The 25,597-nt window shown below is 34.9% G+C and overlaps 1 protein-coding gene across 1 annotated transcript in view; it reads left to right on the top strand.

Annotated features, from left to right (window-relative positions):
• The window catches only part of PHIP (pleckstrin homology domain interacting protein), a 108,068-nt gene that overhangs the window by 68,165 nt on the left and 14,306 nt on the right, over nucleotides 1-25,597 (top strand). Inside the window, exons 21-32 of the mRNA XM_059467443.1 lie at nucleotides 5,603-5,743; nucleotides 6,535-6,611; nucleotides 7,277-7,508; nucleotides 10,469-10,588; nucleotides 14,172-14,279; nucleotides 14,738-14,862; nucleotides 15,062-15,144; nucleotides 18,277-18,388; nucleotides 18,604-18,665; nucleotides 20,188-20,343; nucleotides 22,021-22,141; nucleotides 23,762-23,887. Coding sequence (XP_059323426.1) covers nucleotides 5,603-5,743; nucleotides 6,535-6,611; nucleotides 7,277-7,508; nucleotides 10,469-10,588; nucleotides 14,172-14,279; nucleotides 14,738-14,862; nucleotides 15,062-15,144; nucleotides 18,277-18,388; nucleotides 18,604-18,665; nucleotides 20,188-20,343; nucleotides 22,021-22,141; nucleotides 23,762-23,887 — 1,463 coding nt within the window. The remainder of the gene's footprint in view (nucleotides 1-5,602; nucleotides 5,744-6,534; nucleotides 6,612-7,276; nucleotides 7,509-10,468; nucleotides 10,589-14,171; nucleotides 14,280-14,737; nucleotides 14,863-15,061; nucleotides 15,145-18,276; nucleotides 18,389-18,603; nucleotides 18,666-20,187; nucleotides 20,344-22,020; nucleotides 22,142-23,761; nucleotides 23,888-25,597) is intronic.

Below are 25,597 nucleotides of genomic sequence, written 5' to 3' on the forward strand. Positions count from 1 at the left end.
GGATTCTCAGAATGTGAGGGAGATAACTTGGTAAATCCTTTAGTCACTTTCTACTTTTGTTCTGAGAAAATAATGAAAAACCCCAGGCAATTGTGGTCTTTTCATATGAGTATGTCAGTAAATTTTCTACATAAACATTACTGATATACTTAGTAATACTTTCAGAACACTTAAAGCCTTCATAAATCTTACTGAATACTTTTTTATAACACCTTGGAATAAAAAAAGTGGTATTCTTCCATAGCTGATTCTTCATTAAATACATCTCTTTTTGGAGGACTTAGACTGCTGAGACGTTCACTAATTCAGATCTCTTGAGTAAAATCTCAGAGGGATTCAGAAATAAGTAGATATCCCATGGGCTTTAAATAAGCATGTTTCAAGAAGGAAAAGGTGTTTGATCTTGAGTGATTGAGTCTCACAATTCAATTAACTGCTTTTTATGATTTTTATGATTTTTGTTGCTTATAGTGAACATGAGCAATACTTCTGCTCAGGAGTGTCTAAGCAACAGGAATAGTGAATTGGAATTGTCATCTTCTGTAGCATTCACAATGAATTCAAATAAACACCTGGGAAGAGAAACAAGATTGACTGCAATCCAAAAACTGTTGTGCAATATTTTTAGGGTTGTTTTATAACCCTAAATTATAGTAGAAATTATAACTTCATTATGGTTTTTCTTCTGTTGCTGTTCTTATGCAGTGGCAGTGTGACTTGAAATAGAAACTGTGTTAGGTTTAAGATTGAACTGGAAAGCACAGTGCAAATCTTTCTTTTCCTTGAGAATATCCAGTAGGTTTTGATACTGATTCCTTGTAAGTTATACTACAATATTGTTGCAAGACTATTCCTTATTGCATAGGGAATTCTTACGGGTTTTATGAGAGAATTTATGAGCTAAAGGAGATGGGGAACACGTCCAGCAAAATACAGGGCATGACATTTTCTTCCAGTAATCTCTAGACCTAAGAACTACAGCATCAAGAATTCTAGAAAATGTCTCACTCTATAGAACTGTCAGCTTCTCTGGGAGCAGAGTAAACCAAGGCTTGTATTTAAAACATTGTCTTCATAGGAAAACTCAGTTGTAATTCATACCAGTAGGAAATACTAGTTTTTATATCAACTTCCAAAATTTATCAGGTGTATTCAGATAATAATGGTGAAATAATATTTTCTTCTGTTTCCTTCTTCCCTTCTAACTGGAAAAAAGTTGAAAATACAGAAGTAAAATGAAAAGATGGGCAGGAATGAATGTTATTAGCATTTTGGATTGCAAGCTGAAGTGCAGGTCAATAAGGAAGAACACAGAGCAGCTGTACTTGCATTTTGAGGAGATTCCAAAGTCCTATTGCTAATTTTTAATTCAGGGTCATTGTAGGGTGTGTTAAAAGTAGTACAAAATTATAGCTCAGTCCTTCTTCTTTAACAATATCTGCAATTTAAATGGAAGTTACAGAAGTGTTCTGCCATTGAAAGCCCACATTTTTTGACACAGGTCATACAGAAAAGTGTTTGTATGTGATTGCTTAAGGGTCTAATGGAGTTGTGGGGGAGAAACTAAAAACTTGGGGTATTTTGACCTGAATAGTTTTTAGTAAATAGTATTTAGTATAACTGACCTGCAGGCTGAATGACAAACTTGGTTTGACTTTCAAAGTCATTGGTGAGGATTAGAGTTTTTTCTATTATTAAACAAAAACATGTAAAAAAAGCAAACAGCAGAAACTTGAACCCCCAATACATTAATGAAAGAGGATAGAATGGACTTTTTACATCTTCAAAATGGAGCTGTATTCCAAATTACTTGTTTTCAGGAGCAGATGAAAACTGAGATAAATAACATGCTTAGGTAAATATTCCCAGTCCAAGTACTTAAGAGGGTTAGTCTATTAAACTACTGGGATTAGAGCATTTTAATAAATGTTTAAGAGTGTGAAATTTCTGTACACTAGAGGGTTGATATGATGTGTGTCCTAGTAAAATGTGACAAAAATGGAAATATTCCTCATTATCATTAAGTGGAAACGTGATGCAAATTAACATGGGAAATTGTTATGGACGGACAAAAGTAGGTAAGCCTCTGTTGTGATGGGTGCAAATGACTGTATTGTAAACTAACAGAACCCAGGGAGGAGCAACATGTACTTTGTTCTGCTGAAAGTGGCTTATTTTTGTTCCACAGAAATAAGTTTTTCTACTTACATGTTATTTAAACAATATTTCCAATTAAATCAGCAAGATGTTAAGAGGAAAGTAATCTAAAACTCCAGAACATTGCTCTTAGTGCTTAGTGTCTGTTATCTCACTGCTTTTGGAACAGTTCTTACTATTTTTTTACATACACGTGATGTGGTAAGAGTAAATACTAAGTAATTATCGACACTGAATCAGACTTGAGATCAGTGTGGAAGGTGCTCTTTAGCCAAAGAAAAAATGCCAGGGCAAGAGACCTATTTAATGTTGGGGTTCTGATACTGGGCATATGCTTGTGCCTTGCCCCTGTTAAACTTCCTAGTAGAAGTTCATTCCTGTTGGCTTAAGGAAGGAAGGATCATTTTCACACAAAAAATAGATTCTGCTGGTTAAGAAATACCATGAAATTGCTACAGACAAAGCTTTCCAAAATTGCTTGAGCCCTGTATGAGACTGCAGCAAAGCTGTGCTTCCCAGTGCTGTCAGAGTCATAAGGACCCTAGCATGCTGTGTGGTCTCAGTTGTCAGGACATCACTGGGTTTCCACTGTATCTCTCAGAAATGATGTTACCAAGACCCCCAGCAGTGTCCAGTATCCCTCTCAAATACAGGAAATGCCATAATCTTTATTTCACAGAAAAACTTCTGTCAGGAGCTGTAATTTCTGTTGTATCAATAGATATGCTCTGATACTGACTGCAAGCCTTGGACAAGGTACAAGGTACTTGTCAGCATATATTACTGCTCATCAAAGTGTTTAGAGAGAAAGTGATGATTGAACTTCAAATCATAGGTTATCTTGGCTTTATTTCCCAGCCTACTGTTAGAGTTGAGAGTACAATTTCAAGCCCTTTCTTTAGGTTCTATATTGAGGGAGAGGAGGCATCAGCTGTGTTTCCTCAGTTTTAGTTGAACACGCTGGTGATAATTACATTTTGTTGGAAAAAAACCTGTTGTACTTTATAGTCAAACTTCCACATTCAACTCCACCCCTGCCCAAATAAATAAAGTTCTGCCTTTACAGCTTCTCTTCAGATTTTGAAAAATAAAGATGAATAGGAATGAAGTTAAAATGTATTTTTTTGGCAAGATGAGACAATTGCATACATTATGACCACTTTTCTCATCCCTGCTTGAGCAGTGGGTTTAGACAAGGTGACATCTAGAGGTCCTTTCCAACTTCATTCTATCATTCTGTTACTATGACCCAGTACTTATACAGTGGTATTGCTTTTTTCCATGTGCGAATGATTGGGTGGAGGGGCTGGGGAGTTGATTTTTCCCTCAAGCTTTGAACTGCCAAAAGAAAAGAACTCTTTTCAAAACCAAAGAGTAATGCAAAGTGCTTCAGTTTTCCAAGCATCTGTAGTTCTATTTGAGTAGGGAAAAGCTGTATTGATGATAACTGTTTGAGAAACCTCACCTCTGAGGAAAAACAGGGAGGTAAGGATTTTAGGACTTTTGTTTCTAGAGAGAAGACATGAACATCACAGTCAAGCTGTAACGTAGCTTCTGCAAAATATGTCCCCCTTATCGTGATGGATACTTGACTAATTTCTTTCACTGGGGTTATGGGATTCCATTCTGTTGTCCCTCCTATGTCCCTACTATGTTTTATGGTGAAAAAGGCACAGTGCAGTAGCAGAAACAAGTTACTATAGCACTGGCTTTTGTGACCTCTTTGCTTTGGTAATGCATCTTGAGAGCTTGATGAGAAGTGAGCAGCCCCAGAAGGCTGAAGGACAGAAGGCTGTGGGATGGGCTCTGCCACTGGGCTCAGGGCTGCCTTGGAGCTGTTCTGGGTCAGGTCAGAGCAGCTTGAGGAGATCCCTTGTGCAGTGCCAAGGGAATCCAGAAGGAGGAATGAGTGCCCCAGGTCTCAAAAGTCTTAGGCAATGTTAAAATGCTGATAGCTGAGCAGTCCCGTTAGAAGTGTCTCTGGTAACTGTGCTGTCAGTGATAACTTCCCCAACTAGACAGAAGGACAGAACAACTGAAGCACAGTAAAGAAGCTCACTGAAAAGAGCATGGAGCAGTTTGTGTTGGTCCTCTGTGCTTTGATGAAAACTTGAACACAACTTTACAGAGTGGTGTGCTGGCTTGCTTTACTGAACTGTTGCCGTCATGCCTGCAAAAGGTGTGTATCTTCTGACAGGGAGCATGGGAGAAAAAACAGTTACTGGACTTCTGCACTTTAATGATGATTGTTGTGGCTAAGGAAAACTAAATCTTATAGCCAAGTTTTAGTACAGCTTTTACTGTAAAAAGTGGGAGTTATTTTCCTCAAGAAGAAAATTTAACCTAATGAACCAGCTTATATCTTACATGATAGAAAAGGTATTTTCTTTTGTACAAAAGAAAAAAAAAATCAAGAGGAATAGGTATAAGCAGTCTGCTCTACTAGAAGGTTGTCAAAATATTAGTTCCTTTCTTTGTTTTGTTCCAGTTTTGCTTTCTTCATCTCTGGGAGTGTTTTTTTTTTTAAACTATTATCAGCACCTGATAGATACTCGAGGTTTTCTTTGTGGCAGGAGGATAATACTGGAAAAGAAGGAAGTGTGCCTCTTTTTGTGGCACTTAGTAATGAGCCCAGAAATTATTTTCTTGGATCTGAACTAGGATGAAGTTTGACTATACATGCCAAAAAAAAAAAATAGCACAAAACTCTTGAAATTGTGATCATGACTCTTGGGGTTTTTTCCCAGTGACTGGGGACTAAGACAAGATTGTAGACTTGATGTAGAGAGCAAGTGTTTGCATTATATATATTCTACAGGAGGAACAAAATCTCTTGATGCTGGAGCATGAAGTGTTTCTAAATTACAGCTTTATTTCATTCTTTTAAGCTTCATATTCTTTCAAACTGACTCATTCATTTGAATTCTTCAATGCATCATCATACTATTTAAAGGTCTGTATTTTCTAACAGTCATCTCTATGCTAAGGATGTATTACTGTACGGGTTTCTTTTCGAACACATCTGACCCCTTGGCTGCAAAATAACACTTTGGACTTCTGTTTAAGAGTCTTCCTTCCTTAGTCATTTTTAGTGTAATTCTAAGCTTTTACAAACCCTTAGCAGCCTATCAGTAGTTATGTTTTAGTCCTTATTAACTGACATGTACTTTTCAGAGAATGAATATTTTTAATAATTGCAGATTTAAAAATTGTGTTTGTGTCTGGGAAGAAATTTAATTATTTCCAGGATACACAGAACTGTTTGGTGCTTACATTCATTCAACTATGCATGTGGAGTGTTTTCTTCAGCAGCTCTTTGTTTTGGACTTGTACCTTTTTGCCAATCCAAAAATTGCTTCCTGGAATAGTATTATTAAAGAAAATGCTATGTATTAATAAAATGTATACTCAAATATTATGTATTTTGACTTTTATATCTTCACAGAACCATTCTCATGATAATTTACTAGATGCTAGTGACTCAAAGAAACAAGCAGCCAATCAGCACAACTATCGTACGAGATATGCAGCAGAAGAAACTGCAAGGCCTGCTGAAGAGCTGGAAAATGGACACAGTTCTTCAGATGTAAGAGCCTTATTCTTGAGGCAGTCTTACACATTCCATTTCTATGCATAAAGCTCCTGCTGCAGCGAATGAAACCTTGTTTTTAGTGGAAACTCAAGTTACATTTTTTATTGGGTGTTTCCTTTCACCTCTTTAAAAAATTATGTTGTATTAGGTTTTCACATGCTGTTGTATATGTTTAACTTTGACTTAAAAAGTAATTGACAAAGGAGAAAAATGCTCATTTGTAGGGGTATTTTCTAAAGTATGTGTGCAGTTTGTAAGCCTAGTCAGTAGTGCCCACATGGCCTAGCAATATGGTCACCAACTTTAGGTGACCCTGTTTGAACAGGGAGGTTGGATAATATGACCTCCAGAAGTACCTTCCAGCCTCAACTCTTCTGTGCTTCTGTAGCTATGGCAGAGAATGTGTGAGGAGTACATAATGTTCATATTGGGTTTTTGTTCAGTATTAAAAAGATGTGGAAATACAATGTTAAAAATAATTTTTGAGAAGGTAAACTAATTTTTCAAATGGTGATGAAAAATGTTGCTCTACACTGCATCTGGCCAGGTACATATATCTTCATGCTTCTTTATAAAAAGTCCACTAAAGCCAAGGAACTTCCTGCAAACTAAAATTCCTTTTTAACATAAAGCTTCTAGAATACCAGATGTTTATAACGCATATAAAGCCTAGAAAAGTTTTCATTGTATTGTCATATATTATAACTTAAACTCTAAAGAAAATCCTTTCTTTTTCTCTGCTTCCCTCTCTCCCCCTTCCCAATGCTCTCTGCTCTCCTTATTAGGAAGGGGAAGTAGTTGTTGCCAGTGGTGGAACTTCAGAGGATGATGAAAGAGCATGGCACAGTGATGGCAGTTCTAGGTAAGTGACGGTATATATAACATAGAGAGAAAATTCTTGCTAGGAAATCTTTAGTAATTTTTGCTGTAAATAGTTAATGATTAATAACTTGTGCAGATTTAGAAGAAAAAGTGAACAAGAACACGAAACTTTAAGGATTTAATTTTCAGTCATGTTGCTAACTAAAATTTAGGGAAGGTTTTTCCTTGTTTGCTAGAAGCAGAATTGTTTTGCAGGAAGGTATTTCTTTTCAGGCATACCAAAACTTCAGGCAGGTAGTAGCAGTTTCCTTTGGTGCTCAGTCTGAGCTGTGATCCTTGGTTTGGAATTAAAGAGCAAATAGAGCGTCCTTTATTTTTTCATTCAAAGCTATTCAAAACCAGAAGTCTTGAAAACAATATCCAAACTTCAATGTTTATCCTCTTGAATTGATGAAGTAAATAAAAGTATTTACTTTGAGGGATGCTCTAAGTTTCTTGCAAGACCAAATATGTCAGGGCTTTTGGTTTATTCCCATTTAAATTGTAGATAGAATATAGGGTTTTAATCATCAGGGTTTTAACTATCAAAACATTGTAGTTATCTAGACTGTTAACTGCAATCTTTTATTGGGTTATATTATGTAATCCAATGCACTTTGTAACTTTAGGGTTTAATTTCTTTTTTCTTTGTTATATCATATATAGTGACTATTCTAGTGATTATTCTGACTGGACGGCAGATGCAGGAATCAATTTGCAACCACCAAAGAAAATTCCTAAAATTAAAACAAAGAAAGCAGAAAGTAGTTCAGAGGATGAAGAAGGACCTGAAAAACAAAGGAAGCAAATTAAAAAGGAAAGGAAAAAGGGCATTGAGGAGAAAGATGGACCATCAACATCACCAAAGAAGAGGAAACCCAAAGAGAGAAAACAAAAGGTTAGATGTTTGTGTATTGCAGGTTGCTCAATTCCAGCTGACTTAGAAATAATTGGATGAATGATTCAGTTACATATACAACTTAATATTGTCTAATTTTAAAGTACATAATGACTTTTACTCTTTACAAATGGTAGTTAAAGACCTCTTGCAAGACAGGTAACTATAATGATATGCTTTCTGAATATGATACATTTGATGTAAGGAGCACTTCTAATGTCCTTATCACTATCCTTGCTCACACCAGAAACTTCCTTTCTGTGGAAGTAGAGTATTCAACTTCCAATACAATTGAGTATTGTTATAAAGTGCCAGTATTTTTTACAGCTATGCTGACTTGTCTTCTTATATAATTGCAATTTGTTTTAGATTTGCACAACCGTGTAATTGTTTTCTGTCAATTCTGTGATATATAATATTTGCATTATGCTCGTTATTATTGACTCCATCAAGAGAAATATGACTTGATCAGGACTTTGTTGTTGTCTGTATTTTGTTTGCTTTCTAATATAATGTAATTACAGTTTATATCAGTACATAGAAATTTCCAGTGATTTTAGTTATTTTCAGTGGGGATTTTCAGAAGTTGTTTTGTTTTTAATTGTTAGATCTGAAAACTTCATTCTTCCTTCTTTCTTTACAGAGAGCAGAAGTGATCTATCTGGTAGATGTTAGTTGTTATTGTAAGCTTAAAGCTTCTATTTTTGCAGTACCCAAGGAAGCTAACTATATCATCTAAACTAAGTACCTGTATTTTGTTTATTTATTAGGTTAGGAGTCCTCAGCATTCTTTAAGATAATTATTTCAGTGTCTTAGCCCTCATTAGAAGGTAGACTGACAAAGCAGCTGTTCGAACACAGAGGCTGGCACAGTGTCAGATTAGCTGTGAATCTCTGGTATGGCATACAGGATGTCAGGTGGTAATCTTTCTTCTTTCTTTTGGCTACTTTTTCTGTATTGTACACAGTCATTAGTTGCACTGTCAATACTAAGAGTATATTGCTATTCATACAATCTGAAACAAAAAGAAGGTATCAGAAGGGATAAGAAAGCAGATGAGAGAAATAGATGCTGGGGGACTTTTTAGATGATTGAAACTTCTAGTTTAGCTTCTTATTATTAAAAACTGGTTGACAGCCTAGTATTTCCACTTAGATTAAAACTAACCAGAGGGTTTTGAGAATCTTGCATCCATTTTAGTCCCAGTTATTGAGATATGGGACATCTTTGATTTAAAAAGTACCAGGGCTAGATATTTCAGACTTTAAAAGCTGACCTGCTTATTTCTTGAGTCAGAAGAAAATATGAGGCTGGAAGTACTTTAAATAATCATCTCTCTTTCCTCTATCCCTTGGTAGCATTAATTATACCTGTCATTCCTGACAGATGTTAGTCTTTGAAGTTTCTTGTGGTGGACATTTGACCTCTTTAGTGAGCAGAGAGCTCACAGGCTTTTCTGGTAGAAAGTTCTTCCTCATTCTGATCCTGATTCAAAATTAGGTCTTTCAGTTGAGGAAAGAACTTCTGAATGTCTTTGTAGCCACACATAGAATCTTAAAAATTAAAAAAGGAGTAGAGAAAATTGACATTCATCTCTATTAATGCATGGGTTTAATGATCTTGAACGGTGCTTACATTTCTAATCCTCCTCTACCAAAAATCAATCTAAAAAATTATACAGCAGTAAAGAAAGACAAGGAAGGATCACCCAGGAAGATCAAAAGTGCTGAACATTTTTTTTTCTTTAGATCAGACACAGAGGCTGACTCTTAGAAGGGAGAGAGTTTGGAAGAGATATGATGAAAAAGCTTGTATAAAACTATAATGGTTTAGAAAGGAATAAATGCACAATGATTTCCTTCCTTCTTTTGTTACAGTGAGATGTTGCACCTGGTGACACAAAAAGCTCAAAACCCCAAACCCACTTGAGTGTGTAGTCAGGTAGTGGAACTAATTACTAAAGGATTTGGTAAAGTTTCAGAAATTATTTAATAAAATCACTGGGAATAGTCCCTTCATGATGAGTAACTAACTTCAGACTTCAGTTCCAGAATGTTTTCAACTGATGATTAATGTGTAAAGTTATAATAAGGGAAGGTTCTGCCTTCCCATAATTCACCAGTTAGCTAGACACTTTGCTCTGATGCAATATATCAGTTTTTTGCAAGACAGACCTACTTGAACCTCAGAATTCACAAAGTGCTTCCATGTTATTGACTCATTACAATAGAGATGTTCTATTTTTTATTTTTTTTTTTTGTGGGCTTTTGTTTTTTACTATATGTATGCTTTTTCCTGTGATACTCACTGGTGCAATCATCACAGTGCTTTTTGTCATGTGAAACCACATTTGAATTGGTGTAATGGAATTACACATGGCATATCCTACTTGCAGTCTGGAGATGCAGTCCTCCAGCAGTGGCTGTATGCAGTGGATTTCTGTACAGACATCCAGGGTTGTTTTCTGTACACACACACAAGATCCTGTTAGGAATTTCAAAGCAGCCTTGCCTGAATGGCTGTACAAACCTCTGCTTTATCTGACTTATTGGATACAGACAAGCAGTGTGCACCTAGGATGAGCAACTGCCTTGAGTGTCATTGCTTACAAGTATGTGATGTGGAAATGCATTCTGAAAATGTAGTTGCATTGCACTTTATAGTAAATATAGTAATTGTGGATGTGCCCAATCCAGGTAATTTTCACATGATTTACCTCATAAATCTTCCTCCTTTTTTTGTGCAAGGTTCCTTAATTGGAAGCAGCTGTATAATTTTAGTGCCTTTTTGGCCAATGCAGCCATGTGAATTTGGTTCAAGAAAATGACATGTTTCCATCGTATCTTTTTGGGCATGAGACATAATTACCTCACACACCCCCCAAAAAATCTCAAAAGGCAGTTAAGATTAATCCTCACAGTAACAATAATTTTGTACAAATCCTCTATGTTTTCTTCAGAGGCTGGCTGTAGGAGTTCTGGCAGAAAATGGTTTGACACTGGAGGAATGGCTGCCTTCAGCATGGATTACAGACACTGTTCCTCGGCGGTGCCCGTTTGTCCCACAGATGGGAGATGAGGTATTGCAGTTTTTGCCTCTGTGTCCTTGCTTCTTTCAGTTTGTTTTTGCCTTTTGTATTTTCATCTGTACATTTTTCCTCCAGAGACTTCTAATCAAAATATTTTGGATTTTCTTAAAAACATTCTTTAATCTGGTTAAAATTGCTTTTGCTTCTTTGTACTTCGAAAATATTCTGCATAGTGTTGCTTTAACTTTATATTATTATTCCCTGCTGTTGCAGTAGTGTTCCTTCTTGTATGCTATTCAGTGTGTGGATTTCCTTATGACACCTGTAGACAAGCTGTGTGAGGTGCTTTATGTTGTAAAAGTATTCCTTAATTGTAGAGTATTTAGGATCCTGAAAAACAGGTAAGAAATCAGATATGAAATTAAGTCTGGAAAACATACTTCAGTTTGGGACTTGAAAATAAACGCCAGGAATCAAGCCTCCTGGGGAAGGTTGTGAGTTTTTTTGCTTGGTATGATTGTTTTGATGTCATTTTTAAAAAAAATTCATTTATTTTGAAAAAAAATACTGATATTGTCCTTATCACTTGTGTTCCTGATATAAAAAGCTTCTGTTCATCTCTTACCATGGAAAACCACGAGAAAAGTTTTGTATATATGTATTTTATACAAACCAGACTGTAAATGACCCAGATGTCTCAAAATACAGTAGCAAAAGTATACCCACCAGTTTCTGTTTTGGAACATGTAGCAGGTGAACATTACAGTGCATTCTATGATTAAGTAGTATTAGGTAGAATGCAATCTTGAAAGCCAGAGTCTGTACATGTTTCTTAAAACCCCCTCAGGTTAAAATAAGAGGAAATAGCTGCCTTATGCTGTAATGGGCAGTGTGTGTTGTCTGTTTGGGGAGCAGCATGTTTTCTGAGTTACTCAACAGAGTTGTTGTATAGCTCACACTTTTAGAATGCTGTTGGAGAAATATTTGACATGGTGACAAAGTTGATTAACTTTGTTCCCAAGCTGAAGCTTTTTGTGAGCACCACCTCAGAACAGAATCAGGAACAGAGGTTGCATGTGCAAGCAGTTTTGTTTTTACTGGATCACTTCACTGATCAGTTCATAGCACAGTTATGCAAAAATTACATCAGCAAAGTCTAGTGAGGGAGGGAAGGAGCATTTCAAGTTGAGAGTTGCAGCTAGAGAGAATACTTATGGATTGATACCCTCCAGGAAGCATGTTTTGGAGACTCTGCTGTTCAAAAGATCAAGTCCAAATAAGTATATTTGGTGACTGATACCATCTGGATCCAGTGAAGCAGCCAAGGATTTATCAGTACCATACTGCTCAGGAGACTTTAACATCATATTGGTTTAGTAAGATAAACAGTTGTGTTTGACTTGGCACCGGCTGAATACCACGTACAGTGTGTACTAGGAATATCTAAGTAGGGTACATCCTTTTGCTGAAAATGCTTTATGTGGGAAAACAGGAGGTTTTGTGTCCTGTGCCTAGAAAGTAGGAATAATTGCTCCAATTGAGAGTATGTTTGTAATCCAGCTGCTCTGTCTGAAATTCCATCTCTGATACTTGCCTTCCCCGGATTTGCTTAATATGTGAAAAGAAAGTATTCATCTAGAAAGTTACTTTTGACATGCACAGAAATAAAGAGTTTGTTTAATTAGAGGAATATTATGAGAAGTGATATTGTGTGGCCTTCCAACACTTTGTTGGATGGTAGCTATGTTTTATAAGATTTGGGAAGGGGTATATTTAAAATTTGTTCTCAAGCTGTACAAACATGTAATAAAAAGCCAGTAGTGCTATATTTAGTTACACTTAGGGTATAAGAATAGCACATACCATCCCTTTTCCCTTTCTGAATAGTGCTGTTTACAGATCTCTGCCCTGTGACTTGTAGAATAGTGGAAACACACCAGAGGGATGGGCTTGCAACTTTCCTGTTTGAATACTCAAATACCAGGCATGTTTGTTGGAGTCTTCTGCCCTTAACACAATAAAAACCAGTTTTGTATGGTACTACAACAAACATGCAGAAGCAGGAATTCATCAAGCATAAAAATATTATTTCCTGGAAAAAGATATGAATTTTTTTTTCTTTTCACAAATATCTTTGCAGTTTGTTCTTCTGCCGGAAGATGCAATGCTTAGAGTCATTTGCAAAATAAAGAATATTTTACTTCTGTAAACAGTGGGTTGAATTTATGTAGTGGTTTAGCAGAAACACTGAGTGTAGCAGAGATTGTTTGTAGCCTGTGCACTTTTTTTGTTTTGATTCAGTGGAAAGTATGGGAAACAATCATCATAATGTTGAGAATGTAATGTAAATTTGCCTTCAGATGTGTCTCAGTAGCCTCTGTTCCTTTTCCTGACAGATAGATTCTGACAGTGCCTAGGAGATTCTCACTGCTTTCATGCCTTTTGTAGCTGCTATATATTTTGTCCCTATGAGGATATTATGCATATTGAATACTCTGAAAACAGGGATTTTTAAAAAAATGTGGTGCTGAGTTCTTAATTTAAAAAAAAAAATTGACACATGGCACTAAGAGTTCAGTACTCGTTAATGTAGAAACCTGGCAAAGACTTCTTTATAATGTTTTATGATACAAGTGCTTTGGCAAATAGGTAGGAATACAAATATAGTGTGTTTATTTGTGTATTTTAAAACTTAGAGTGATTTCTGCTCTGCTTTTTCTTGTTGTATTGGACCTTTACATTAAAGCTATCTTTCCTTTGTGCAATTAGATGGAAATTCCATGTTGGGACACTTAAAGAGGATCTTTTATTTGGCATAAATTGCACCAAGAATACAGCCATTTATCAGATCTTTGTTCTTATTAGTTTGGGGAACCTCTGTTTCGGATTTCAAATGCATTCCTTGAATGCATGTTAATGGGTTTCAGCTTACTTACTCATTACAGTGATGGCTTATTATAAAAGCATTCATCCATGTGGTATGATATATGCAACAAGATCAAAGCAGAACTGGATTAGACTGGATGTGTCTGAACCATGGAAATATTTACTAGAAGGATTAAAAAAATTAATAAGCATTGGAAATGTCTATTTTTGTTTGTTCAGGCATTTGTTAGACTACTTTTTGAGTGATATGGAAGCAAACACCAAAATCTTACCAGAACAATAACAGACCTTTTTTTCTAGAATATATTTCTTGTTCAAAAAAGATAGGCTAGATAGTGAGTTTAGTGATACTTGATAGTTAACTTTGGGCTGTCCTACAGTGATGTGTAACAGATAGATTAGTTGTTGCTGTCATTTAATTGCTCTGTGGTGCAATGATAAATGGATGGTTTTGTTAGTGATTTTGTTGGCCTCACTCATGTGTAATTTAGGGTATTTTGTCCATACAGAAAATAATGTTCTAAGTGTTTTCTGCTTTTTTTTTTTTTTTTTGTAAATGTTTCTATAATTTTATATAATAATTCTTTTTTTATTTTCCTCCACTTAAATTTTGAGAACTCCTGACTTTGGCAGGAAAACAGACTGAAAAGTTGATGAAATAGAAAGTGCACACATTGTACGACAGTGACATTTTAGCATTTCAGCTCCACAGAGTCTTTGTAGGATAACTGTCACATTTCACTTTTAGGTTTACTATTTCCGACAAGGTCATGAAGCATATGTTGTAATGGCCAAGAAGAATAAAATTTATAATATTAATCCCAAGAAACAACCGTGGCATAAAATGGAATTGCGGGTATGGCTTCTTTTTCTTTTTTGTTTCTAACTTAATATTAAAAAAACCCAAACAACCCCCCAAACAAACAAACAAACAAACCCAAAAAACCAACAAAAACCACAAATAAACAAACAAACCTAACTGGAAGTAAGTCCCTGATACAAGTAAATCTAGTGCTCTTAATATTGTAAGATAAGGGGAAAAATTTGACTTATAGTCAAATGAAATCAGACGTTAAACTTTAATACTTTTTGTATCAGCTTGAGCAGATAAGATGCTTATACTTCATAGCAAAATATTTTTCAAACATATTTCATTGTGAAATGATAGCTCGTTGTGAAAGACTAAATTTCAGATTCTTGATTTTTACACGATCTGGCAGAAATATAATACATTCAATATACCCATGTTTTCATGTTTCAGAAAGCTATTTCAATTAACTTCAGTGATGGTACATAGTATTTTATTTATTCTAGGAGCAAGAGCTGATGAAAATAGTTGGGATTAAGTATGAAGTGGGATTGCCTACTCTCTGCTGTCTTAAACTAGCTTTTCTTGACCCTGATACGGGTAAACTGACTGGAGGAGCCTTCACCATGAAGTAAGGAAAGCAATACTGTATGCAAATTGGGGGTTTTCTTGGATGGGGATGGCCAGGGGGTGTTGAGGTTGAAAGTGGAATGATTACATAAATATTGCCTTGTGCTTTTCAAGTGTTGATTTTGAAGTGTTAATTTTTTTCTGTGGTTTATGCTTTTGCTGGTTTATTGCTTAATAGTTGTGTGTTCTGTTGTAATTAGGTACCATGATATGCCAGATGTCATAGATTTCCTAGTTTTGAGGCAACAATTTGATGATGCAAAGCATAGGCGATGGAATATAGGTGAGTTGTGGGGAAAGTTGTGTGCTGTGGTTTTGTTTGTTTTTCTAAGTGTCTACCTATTTTCATGATAGCTTTCTTAATAGTAGATTATGGTAAAGAAATCCTAATGCTATACTGAAGTCAGAGAGTGAACTCTGCCCATAGTTAGCTGGAGAGTTCTACATAGTCCTTGACCAAAGTGGCAGCAAGCAAGCTAAATATTGCAGGTGATCTTTAAAAGAAAGTGCAAAGAAAATGTCAGTTGTATATTTGTAGAGGGAATAGTTAGGGATAGGTTTTAGGAATGTGGTGTTTGTTGCTAGCTGAAAACTTCTTGTAGCCTATATATTGTTTGTATCTCTTTTTTTTTTTTTTATTGAAGGCCCTCCTACAACTGCATTGCTACTAGGATGATTGTTTATCAATTTCTGAAATTTCTACTGAAAACATGGGAATACTTTTTCAAAAATTGCAAATTGATGTCTAGGTTGTACAAAAAGAATGCTCTTTCCATCTTCTTATCCTTTTTGAGTTCTTTTCTAAACCCTATGGTTTAGCTTCACTGAAGTGTATATAGTTATAATTTGCTGCCAAGTGATGAGGGAATGACTTGGATTCTTTTTACTTTGCCTGTGCCCAGTTATTTCAGAGTACTGGATATTGGAACAATGCCCATATCTGGTAGGTCCTCCAGTCAGATCTATTTCCAAGTCATCTTTTCCATATGATGACAAAGATCATCTTTCAGCTGTGGAATGAATTAATCTCCTGTCCTTTGATATCCTTAGGTTGTATGCCTGTGCAGTATCCTTAGGATGGCTACTTTACATGTATAAATTACATGATGCCATAGGAATAAGTTCCATATCATCTCATACTTTGCACTATGTTGTCTGAAAGACAGCTCATCTTCAGTCCTACAGGGAATTTGGTAAAGACCCTAGACTTGTGATCCAGTAAGAAATGTAAACCTTGATTTCCTCTCCAAGATCATTTCAGTTTAAAGCTCTCATAAGTGACAAGGTTGATGAAGATCTACTAATAGGTCACTAAGCTTTGCTCTTTCCTTATGGCTATGGATCTGCGGTCTTGTCCTCCTCTGCCATGCCATGTTTTGGCACAAAATCATTGCAGCAGCAGCAGAATGATTGCCACAGCTTGTTTGTGAACAGCCTAGCCAGGCTTCCTGAGCTGATGCTATATTTCAAGAAATTTCCAGTCTGGAATAAATCCAAGCTACACAGAAAGTATTGGAAGTACCAGGACCTTTTATCAAGCTTCTAATGCAAATAATGTAAATTTTTGTTGTTGTCTTGGGTTTGTTTCAGGGAAGAATATCTGTGTATCTATTATATCTTTTAATATTAAATTTATATAATTGTATGAATCCGTTTAGAAGGAATGAACATAACATTTAAAATTACAGGTTCTTATTGCATTCAGATTTTATTTACTGCATATCTTTATCTTACTGTAGTTAACCTTCAAGTTTAACTATACTAAGATATATTTAAACTTCTATCAGTTTAGCCCAAGTATTAAAGAGTTTAATACTTGGGCTAAAAGCTATCCCAGTAGCACTCCTGCATCTTCATGCTGCATGTCTTAGACAGGTGTGCTTGCCTGTCTCTTACATAGCAGCCACTGTGAGTTGCACATACATTTTTTGTTATCCTCAAGTGAGCATTATGCAGGGATATTCAGTTCTGGAAAACTGCACTAGAGCCACCTTCTTCTAAAGGATTTTTGACTGCTTCCTGCATAGATGGGGTAGCACAGAGAACATGGGGAAAGCAGAGATTCGGGAGATGGTTCTTTCACTCATGTTGTTTTCTGCTTTAGCATTCTGTCTGTAGGAATGCTGTGGCTCTTGAGAACTTAGAAGCAGCTGCCAGTATATGCCTCTTTAAGTGGTTTTGATCTGCTTTATGTTCAGCTCAGTGAAGCCTCTCCTAGTTGTACCTATGGATGTTTCTTTGTAAAACTGATCTCTAGGGAAGGCTATATTGGAAAACTGTAATTCTATAGCTCTTCAGAAAATAAATTATTCTTTCAAAATAAAACATCAGCCCTTATTTTAATTTTTGATCTTGCATTTCACGTATTTCTGGTTTACTTGGTTCTATTCAGCACAATTATGATTATTGATAGAAGCTTTATAATTGTCCCGAATTACTAGTGATCCATTAAATTCAATTTTTTTTTAAATGCAGTAAAGAAAGCAGACCATTTTTGAGAATAGATTTACTTCCTATTATTTCAGACAACTTCAGCAAGCATTTGGGCAGAGGGTGGATGTATTGAAATGGAACAAATACTGAAGCAGCTGAGAGTGTGTATATATTCAAATCCCACATAAAAATGTGTAGTTCTTGGAATCTCAAGCTTAAATTACATTTTTTCTTATATTGAACAGAATACTACACTATAATTGTTTCTTAATTTTGTGGCATGTGTTATAGAAAATGTTAGCATTTGTGATGGTGTGTAATACATGCATTCTCATGTGTAATTTTTTTTAATAATGCTTCTGGCTTTTTTTCTCAGCTGCATGAATGTTTTGTGGTAGTGAAGCCATTGCAAGTCACAGTAAATTACTTTGCTAACCTTTTGAGCAAGCTTTAATAAATTTTATTCTATTATCAGTCAGATTGCCTGCATAGTAAAGAGAATGAACCTCTTGAGTTACATTTGCATTGCTGAAAAAGCACTTCAGAAACGCAGGAGGATGAGCTCAGCAGCTTGTAAAATATTCCCCATACAGAAGTGTCACAGTGCTCAGTTATTTTAAGGTAGCATGTAGCATTTAATGCAAGTAGATTTGAGATTTAAAGGAGTCTTATAGCATTGAAATGTCTTACCTTTTATATGAAATTGAGAAATAAATTCATAAGTAAAGAATATGTAGGTAGATTTGCAAATCATTATTTTTCTAAAATGCCATATTAACTTTCATTTTGGTTAAAAAACAATCTTCAAAAAGAATGTAATAGTTTTGTTAGTTTTTAACTGAGCATTTACTCATGCTTGCCTGCTGAGGCTGTAAATGTTCAGAGGATTTCTGTATTCAGGATCAAGCCAGATATATCTACACCTGCTTTTCTGGGAGGGTACATGCCTTATATTGATGAAATTTTTTTTTTTCTTACCTAGGTGATCGTTTCAGGTCAGTGATAGATGATGCTTGGTGGTTTGGAACAATTGAAAGCCAGGAACCTCTTCAGCCTGATTATCCTGATAGCTTATTTCAGTGCTACAATGTCTGGTTAGCAAATTTATCTTCAATCTTTTTTATGTTAGTTAGTTCCTTCATTTGAAGTACTGACTGAGAAACTTACTTTCATTAAATTGTCATGCATTTCACTGTACCAGTTTATTATAATATTCTGTAGTGTATAAATTACAGTTTTGTTACAAACATTAAATAATTACATTGTTGAAGCAATATTAGTGGATAATTTAAGTGTGTTTTTTTTTAAGCTGGGACAATGGTGATACTGAGAAGATGAGCCCTTGGGACATGGAGCTGATACCAAGTAATGGTATGTTACCTTATTAATATAATTTGCTTTACAAGTGTATTTTAAGAAGAAAAAATATGTTATATGGTTTTATATAAACAATCCTGTTTTTTGGGGGGAGGGGGAAGAAGGCCCACAAAGCAGTTGTATTTAAAGAATATCTTTAAATCAATTAATAACCTTAAAGGGAATCAAGATAAAAGAAATGGGAAAAACCAGCCATGCTAGATAAACTGAGTGATATTGAAAATAGAAATAATACAAAAATTGCTATAGATAATGTGCAGTTAAACTTAACTCTTTGTACAATTATGAAGATAAACCTATGCCCAAGGTCAGCTTGAGGAAACTGCTGCTTTAAGATATGCCAGCATTTCTGCAGACATTCAGTGCATTGCAGATGCAACCTGTGCCTGTGAGAGAGTTTGGTAATAGCAGCATTTTCCTCTCCCTCTGGCCCAGCACATGTAGCAGATACTCAGGTTGCAGGGTGGACAGCATGGCATGGGCACTATTCACATGTTCACAGGTTGTTGGTTGGTTGCTTGGGTTTTTCTAAGACTTCATAGTACTCTTGTTAAAAAGCAAAGTAGAATCAGCATTTTTTCCTTGTGTTTTCCATGAAACATTTGATTATATTGTCTCTCGAAAGTAAGCATAAATAATTCTTATTTATTTTAATTGTAATTGTGTTCATTTCAACTTTTTATTTTGGTTCAGTCCTTCTTTTAATGGGTACCTCTTTATCATAAGTAAAAGACAGGTGTTAGAGTGATAACATGATTAAAATAAATAATTAAAATAGAGTGCCCCTGTTTACTTTTTAGTCGAGGCCAATTCCTGTTGTTTTAAGAAAGGAAAAATAATTTTCAGAAAATATTGATTAAGATAACTAAACCTGAATCTGATTTTTTTGCTATATTCACAAAATCAACTTTTGTTAAAAATTAAGAGGACTGCTTAACATCATACTTTAAATATCTGCTGTTACAGTATAAATTGTCAAAACTGGTAGGTCCTCAAGGATGCTAAGGTGATGAGACTATTAATTTGCATACTCAGGAGCAGTCATTTTAGCATTTGACCTCAAAACTGTGGCAATGTAGAACTACTACCTGGAGAATATTTTAGCAGCAATGTCAAAGTTATCTTAAACTATCTGGAAATCATCCACCATTCCTTACCAAAAGAACTTATTACCAAAAATACTGGCTTTTAAACACAGAATAACTCCAAAACCAAAACACAAGTTTTAACTGTGATAAATGAGTGTCTGACTTGGTTCTAAAATAAATTTTACAATTAGTATTTGGAAGAAGATGAATCTTCAGGGAGGATCTCTACACCAAACTGCATTGCAAGGATTTAAATGTAACACAGCATAATATACAGAAAGGATACTGGATACATCCAAAATGTCTTTGAGCAAATCAAGGGCTATGTATTTATAAAAATGATTTCATGATATCTTTGATTTACAAGTATATGTATTACACAAGATACAAACATCGATGTTTGATTTAACTTTCGTATTTCATTCCAGCTGTATTTCCAGAAGAACTGGGAACCAGTGTTCCTTTGACTGACGATGAACGCAGAACACTGCTCTACAAACCTTTGGATGGAGAGTGGGGTTCCAGGGCCCGAGATGAGGAGTGTGACAGAATTATTGCAGGGATAAACCAGCTTATGACTCTAGGTAAATTCTGAATTCTATGTGTATGTTTGTAGTTGATGTTTTTCAGACTATGATCATGAGCACTTCTGAAATTACCAAAATGAATGTGATAAAAAACACAACAAAACTTTCTCATTGAACATTTTTGAAGTTTTTTTTAATAGTGAGTACTTATGAAACCTACTTTTTTTTTTTTTTTTTTTTTGTTTCCCAAGGTAACTGTTGTTTTTTGGTAGAGAATTTTACATATGCTAGGGGTTTGGGTTTTATATGTTAAAAGCAAGTTACTTGATTTTTTAACTTTAGCTACCAGAATCTCCTGATGGGGTTAAAATTAAAACCTTTATGATTAAGTGAATATTAACTACATTATGGACATATGGGGGAGGAGGAAAAAAGCATAGATTTACTTAGATAATGAATGGATAATGTGTGGATTTTTCCTTTGCTAATTCCTGATTTCTTCCCCGCATTTCTTTAATTACATAAAATGTTGAGGGCAAAGTAATTGATTTACCTTAGGAAAACTACTTGCTATTTAGTTGTGGAACAATTTATGTTTCAAAAAAAGCCAAAAACCTCTCAACTCTTGAAATAATTCTGATTACCTGTATATTCCATATGGTTTCTTTGATGATATACTGCATAAGAAGCTTCCCTTTGCTTCCTAAACAAAAGGGTTATCTGTATAGTGTAGTAGGACAAATTAGAGATTTCTGTTAAAAAACCCTAAAACACTGAGGAGATGAAATTTGAGTTGTTTTTGCTGTGCCATCTAAGAGTAATCATTTTATATATTGCATTGTGGTGTATGGTAGAGCACTCAGTTTGGGATTCAGCTGCAGCAGGTGTGGTGCATATTGGTACAAAGTAGCAGTTGCTAGGACATTCAAAAGAGTAAGTAAACAGCTTTAAGAAGAAGAGCAGTCTTTTTAGCAGCAGCATATTTTCTGTTTTTAAAGACTTTTGACACTTTTAAAGATGATTTTATGGTTTTTTATTGCAGTATTTTTTCCTTGAGATACAAGATGTTAGAATGATGTGTCTAAGCCCTCATGATGATTTTAAGTACAGGAGGGAAAAAGCAAGGTTGTTCAGGTGCACAGATTAAATTGCTCAGCAGTCCTCTAGCACTATATTGGATAGATTTTGGAAGGCTTCCCTGCTTTAAGGTAGGGACAGGAATGAGTGTTTCTGTTTACTTTGAGCATGGATTTTACCCACATCTTACAGAGGCTGAAATAGCACTGTAGCTTTTATGGCAGGAATTTAATGTATCGCTTTGTTTAAAGATGTGAGAGTGGCAATATAAAGTGAAATGAAATGAGCCTGTGCTGTAAATAATGATACTGAATTGCATGCCTTCATCTGCGTATAATTTTTATACTTTTCAAATGCATATATTTCAAATATGCACTTGGCTATGCCTTTGGGGAGTGTGGTGCTTCATGCATAACATAACGGGCACCCAGTCACTGCAGCAATGGGATGTACAACAGAACCTCAGCAAACACTCTAAATAGGATATCAGTAATCATTTGGAATATTTAGTTACTGTTATTTTTGGGAAACTGCTGTGCATTTCAAACAGGAAGAAATAGCTTATGTTGCAGGGGGGTGAATCTCAAAACTGCTATGGAACTTTGTGGTATATAACACTGAGGGTTTTGTGGTTTGCTTGTTTTTTTTTTCATCTAGATATTGCTTCTCCATTTGTGGCACCAGTGGATCTTCAGGCTTACCCAATGTATTGCACTGTTGTGGCATATCCCACAGACCTCAGTACCATTAAACAAAGACTGGAAAGCAGATTTTACAGGTGAGACCATTTCTCAGTTCTGCTGTGATCTACCAGCAGCTTTATTTTTGTTAGCTTTCTGTCTTGTCATACAAACTAGGAGGTGGGCACGGGTGTGTGCTTTTATTTCCTTTCATCTTCTATTCTTGATCTTAGTTTCCATTTCCTAAAACTCAACAAAGGATTGAACACCTCCAAAATGTATTTTAGAATGACATGGCATTCAAATTCCTGATTATGTAAATGACTTGTTCCATGTGAGATTCAAATTTACAGGGTTAGTAAAGTAACTTTTAGTCCAAAGGATAAAATTTCCACTTAATAATTTTTTTAAGTACTTTCAAAATTTAATAAGAGAGATGTTAGAAATATCTCAAGTGGTTTTTTTGTCCTGATGTGCTTTAAAAAATATTTTTATAGCTACACAGAATCTGACTTCTTGAATTATTGGTGTTGAACTTCTGAGTTGTTGTACAGCAACAAAAAAGTTTCTACTTTTTGATACTGTTTTGATATTTTCTTAAACTGTGATTTCAATTGCTGTGGGTTTCTTTTTTTTTAGTAAATATCTATATAGGAATATAGTTCTCTAAATTACTTCAGTTTCCTTGAGTTTTTGTTCTCTTTTTAAAATCAGTGTCGCTTTAGTTTATTTTGAATAAATGTGGATAGATTTTGTTTCGGGCCAAATTTCAAAATTAATTTTTAATGCTTTTAACATGCTAAATGAAGATTGAATTCTAAACTAAATTTGCTTTTTCATTTTCAAAATAGCACCTCTGGTTTATATCATTCTATTGCAATATTGAATTCCGTGTTTATTGTGTCATAGGAGGTAATTCAACTTTCTCTTCTATAATGCACTGCTTTGCTGTCAGATAGAGAGAACTTTTTGCTGGATTTTGTTTCTATTGTCAAAAGAGAAAGCAGTTATTTTTGGTAATCAACACACCTTAAATAAATGGGCTTTTTTAGTTTGTAATATTGCTGAGGCCTAGTTAGGTAATAAGCAACCATATTGTTGCACTTTGCAGTAATTTATATTTATATTTAGTGGATTGTTCAGATCACTTTTGATTTTTGGTGGTTTTTCATGAGGTTTACCTTAAAACTGTAACTTTTATGCCATCAGTCATTACTATCTTCTTATTTTAACTTTTTTTTATATTTGGATCTATTTTTTCAGTTATTCTGCTTTTGTGCAGAATAACATAATATTTTATAATGTGACTATTCTATAGTTAGGTTATTAAATCAGGGGAAATCTGATTGTTGTCTGTCAGAAAAAGGTACACTGTAAAACATTTTTATTACTATTTTGTTAATCCTTAACTGAGTTCACAGGCTATGTAGGATGGGTTATATATATCATAAAGGAAAAATAAAAGCTGAAGTGAATATATGTTCTTAAAGCCATTTGTAGAGATTACCACAGAATATAACATAAGAATGGGAAGCCAGAGGAAGCTGCCTGCTGCTGGTCACTCAGGGCAGCATATCCGATGTGCACATTTTCTGATGTAAGGGAAAACAATCGTGAATGAGAAGAGGGCTGTAAGGTCTTTTCCCCTGTTCATATTTATTGCTAGAAGTTGCCCTTATTTCTTTTTCCTTTTCTTTCCTGTAACTGTTTTGATACAGGCGCCTTTCTTCGTTAATGTGGGAAGTGCGGTACATTGAACACAATACTCGCACATTTAACGAACCTGGAAGCCCTATTGTCAAATCTGCCAAATTTGTCACAGATCTTCTGCTACACTTCATAAAGTGAGTTGCTTAGTAGGTCTGTTGTTATTCCTATCTCTTATCAAGGCAAGAGCCTTTTTAGATCGGAATTTTAAAGTAAGATAGTTCTGCACTTTAAATAAACCTGTTGTCTGCTGTTGAGGCAGAAAAGAATAGAGCTTATGTTGACAAAGAATTCATAAGTTTGCAAAACAAGTTTTGTAATACATTGAAAGGCATAGATTGGCATGGCATTTTATTTTGAGAGACTTTCTCCTAAATGATAAAAATAGGTTTGAGTTCATGGAGTTACAGATCTTCATGGAGATACAGATATATTCATTGGTAAGTTAGGAGTTCTAATTTTGAGGTTGAATACTGGCTATGTTAGCATAAATCTGAAATCTAGACTACAATTTATAATAGGTTTGAAAATGATGTTTTATATGTATGCAAAGTAAAAATTAAAGGCTTTGTAGTCAACTGAAGTTATAGCTGTCTTTCAAACATTATATTATTATCTATAAACAAACTCAATGACAAATATTTAAGATTTTTCATTCAGTTGACACATCTACAGAGCTGAAGTTTGTAAGAAGTTACTGTGCCCACAGCCTTGGTTTGCTCGTACACAGTGGGCGCTGCCATTTCCACCTTGCAGACACAGCAAGATACTTAATTAGTTTAACAAAAATTATGACATTTTTAGTAATTTCATTTGTCAGTGTTAAATTGAATATAGTTCTTTTTTATTTTGTGTGTTCTTAAAAAACATTGGAACTCTGTTTAGTATTTGGAAATGTAGGACTTTGAGTCCATAAATAAATCTTCAATTTCTCTAGTGCCTGTGATTTCTAATATTTGCTGGAGAATGTAAAGCACTTAACTGCTTTAGACATTAAAAGTTTTAGTGAAGTATATACCATTAGGAACAGATGCATATCTAAAGGGCTTTTCTGTTACTAATTTTATTTTTTAACATCTTTGTCCTACATGTTTTTTTTCTGATTAATTAAGCAGCTCAGGGTTTTTCAAAGTGTATGTAGCTCAGAGTTTTTCAAAGTGTATGTTTTTAATTGGCTTAGTTAAATTAGTGGATATTCTTGGATATTCTTATTTAATAAGGGGCTATAGCTTGACTCTATTAATACACTAATTTAAGTGAACTAGCAATTCATGTAAAGCCCAGGCTTTATGGTTGTAACTGTAAGGTAGAAGGCCTAGACAGTGGAAAGCAAAGCCCATGGTTCTAATGAGAATGAAATATCTCGATGCCTCTGAGAATATATGTCTTAGTTTCTTACATCACCCAAGTATCTTAAAGAGCTGAAGATGGGTGGTGGATGTTGCAGTTAGTTTATCTTTTTTACCTTTTCTCACACACAGCTGTTCTAGTGGTAATGGTAGTAGCCTGTATTAGGGATTCTGATTCTGTGTGGAGTTGCTGAGTGTTTGCAGTTACAAGTGGTAAAAGTGTTAAAAACCACTTTTCTTCCCAGTGGTTTGTATTGCTACATAATAGAACACCTTTGAGCTTTCCTTTCTAAGGAGCTTTACATGTTAATCAAGAATTGAGAATCAGCGTGTTTTGCTGATTTCATTATGCAGGTTTACACAATAACAGTGTTGGTCCTTCCATACGTGCATTTCAAATGTCATAGATTGTGAGTGCTAAATTAAATTATGAAATTGCACTTTTGTACGATAAATTTACTGTAATGCTTCTTAAAAAACTGCAAGCCTCAAACCTTT

Source organism: Ammospiza nelsoni, chromosome 3 (assembly GCF_027579445.1).
Source record: "Ammospiza nelsoni isolate bAmmNel1 chromosome 3, bAmmNel1.pri, whole genome shotgun sequence".
NCBI classification, from domain to species: domain Eukaryota; kingdom Metazoa; phylum Chordata; class Aves; order Passeriformes; family Passerellidae; genus Ammospiza; species Ammospiza nelsoni.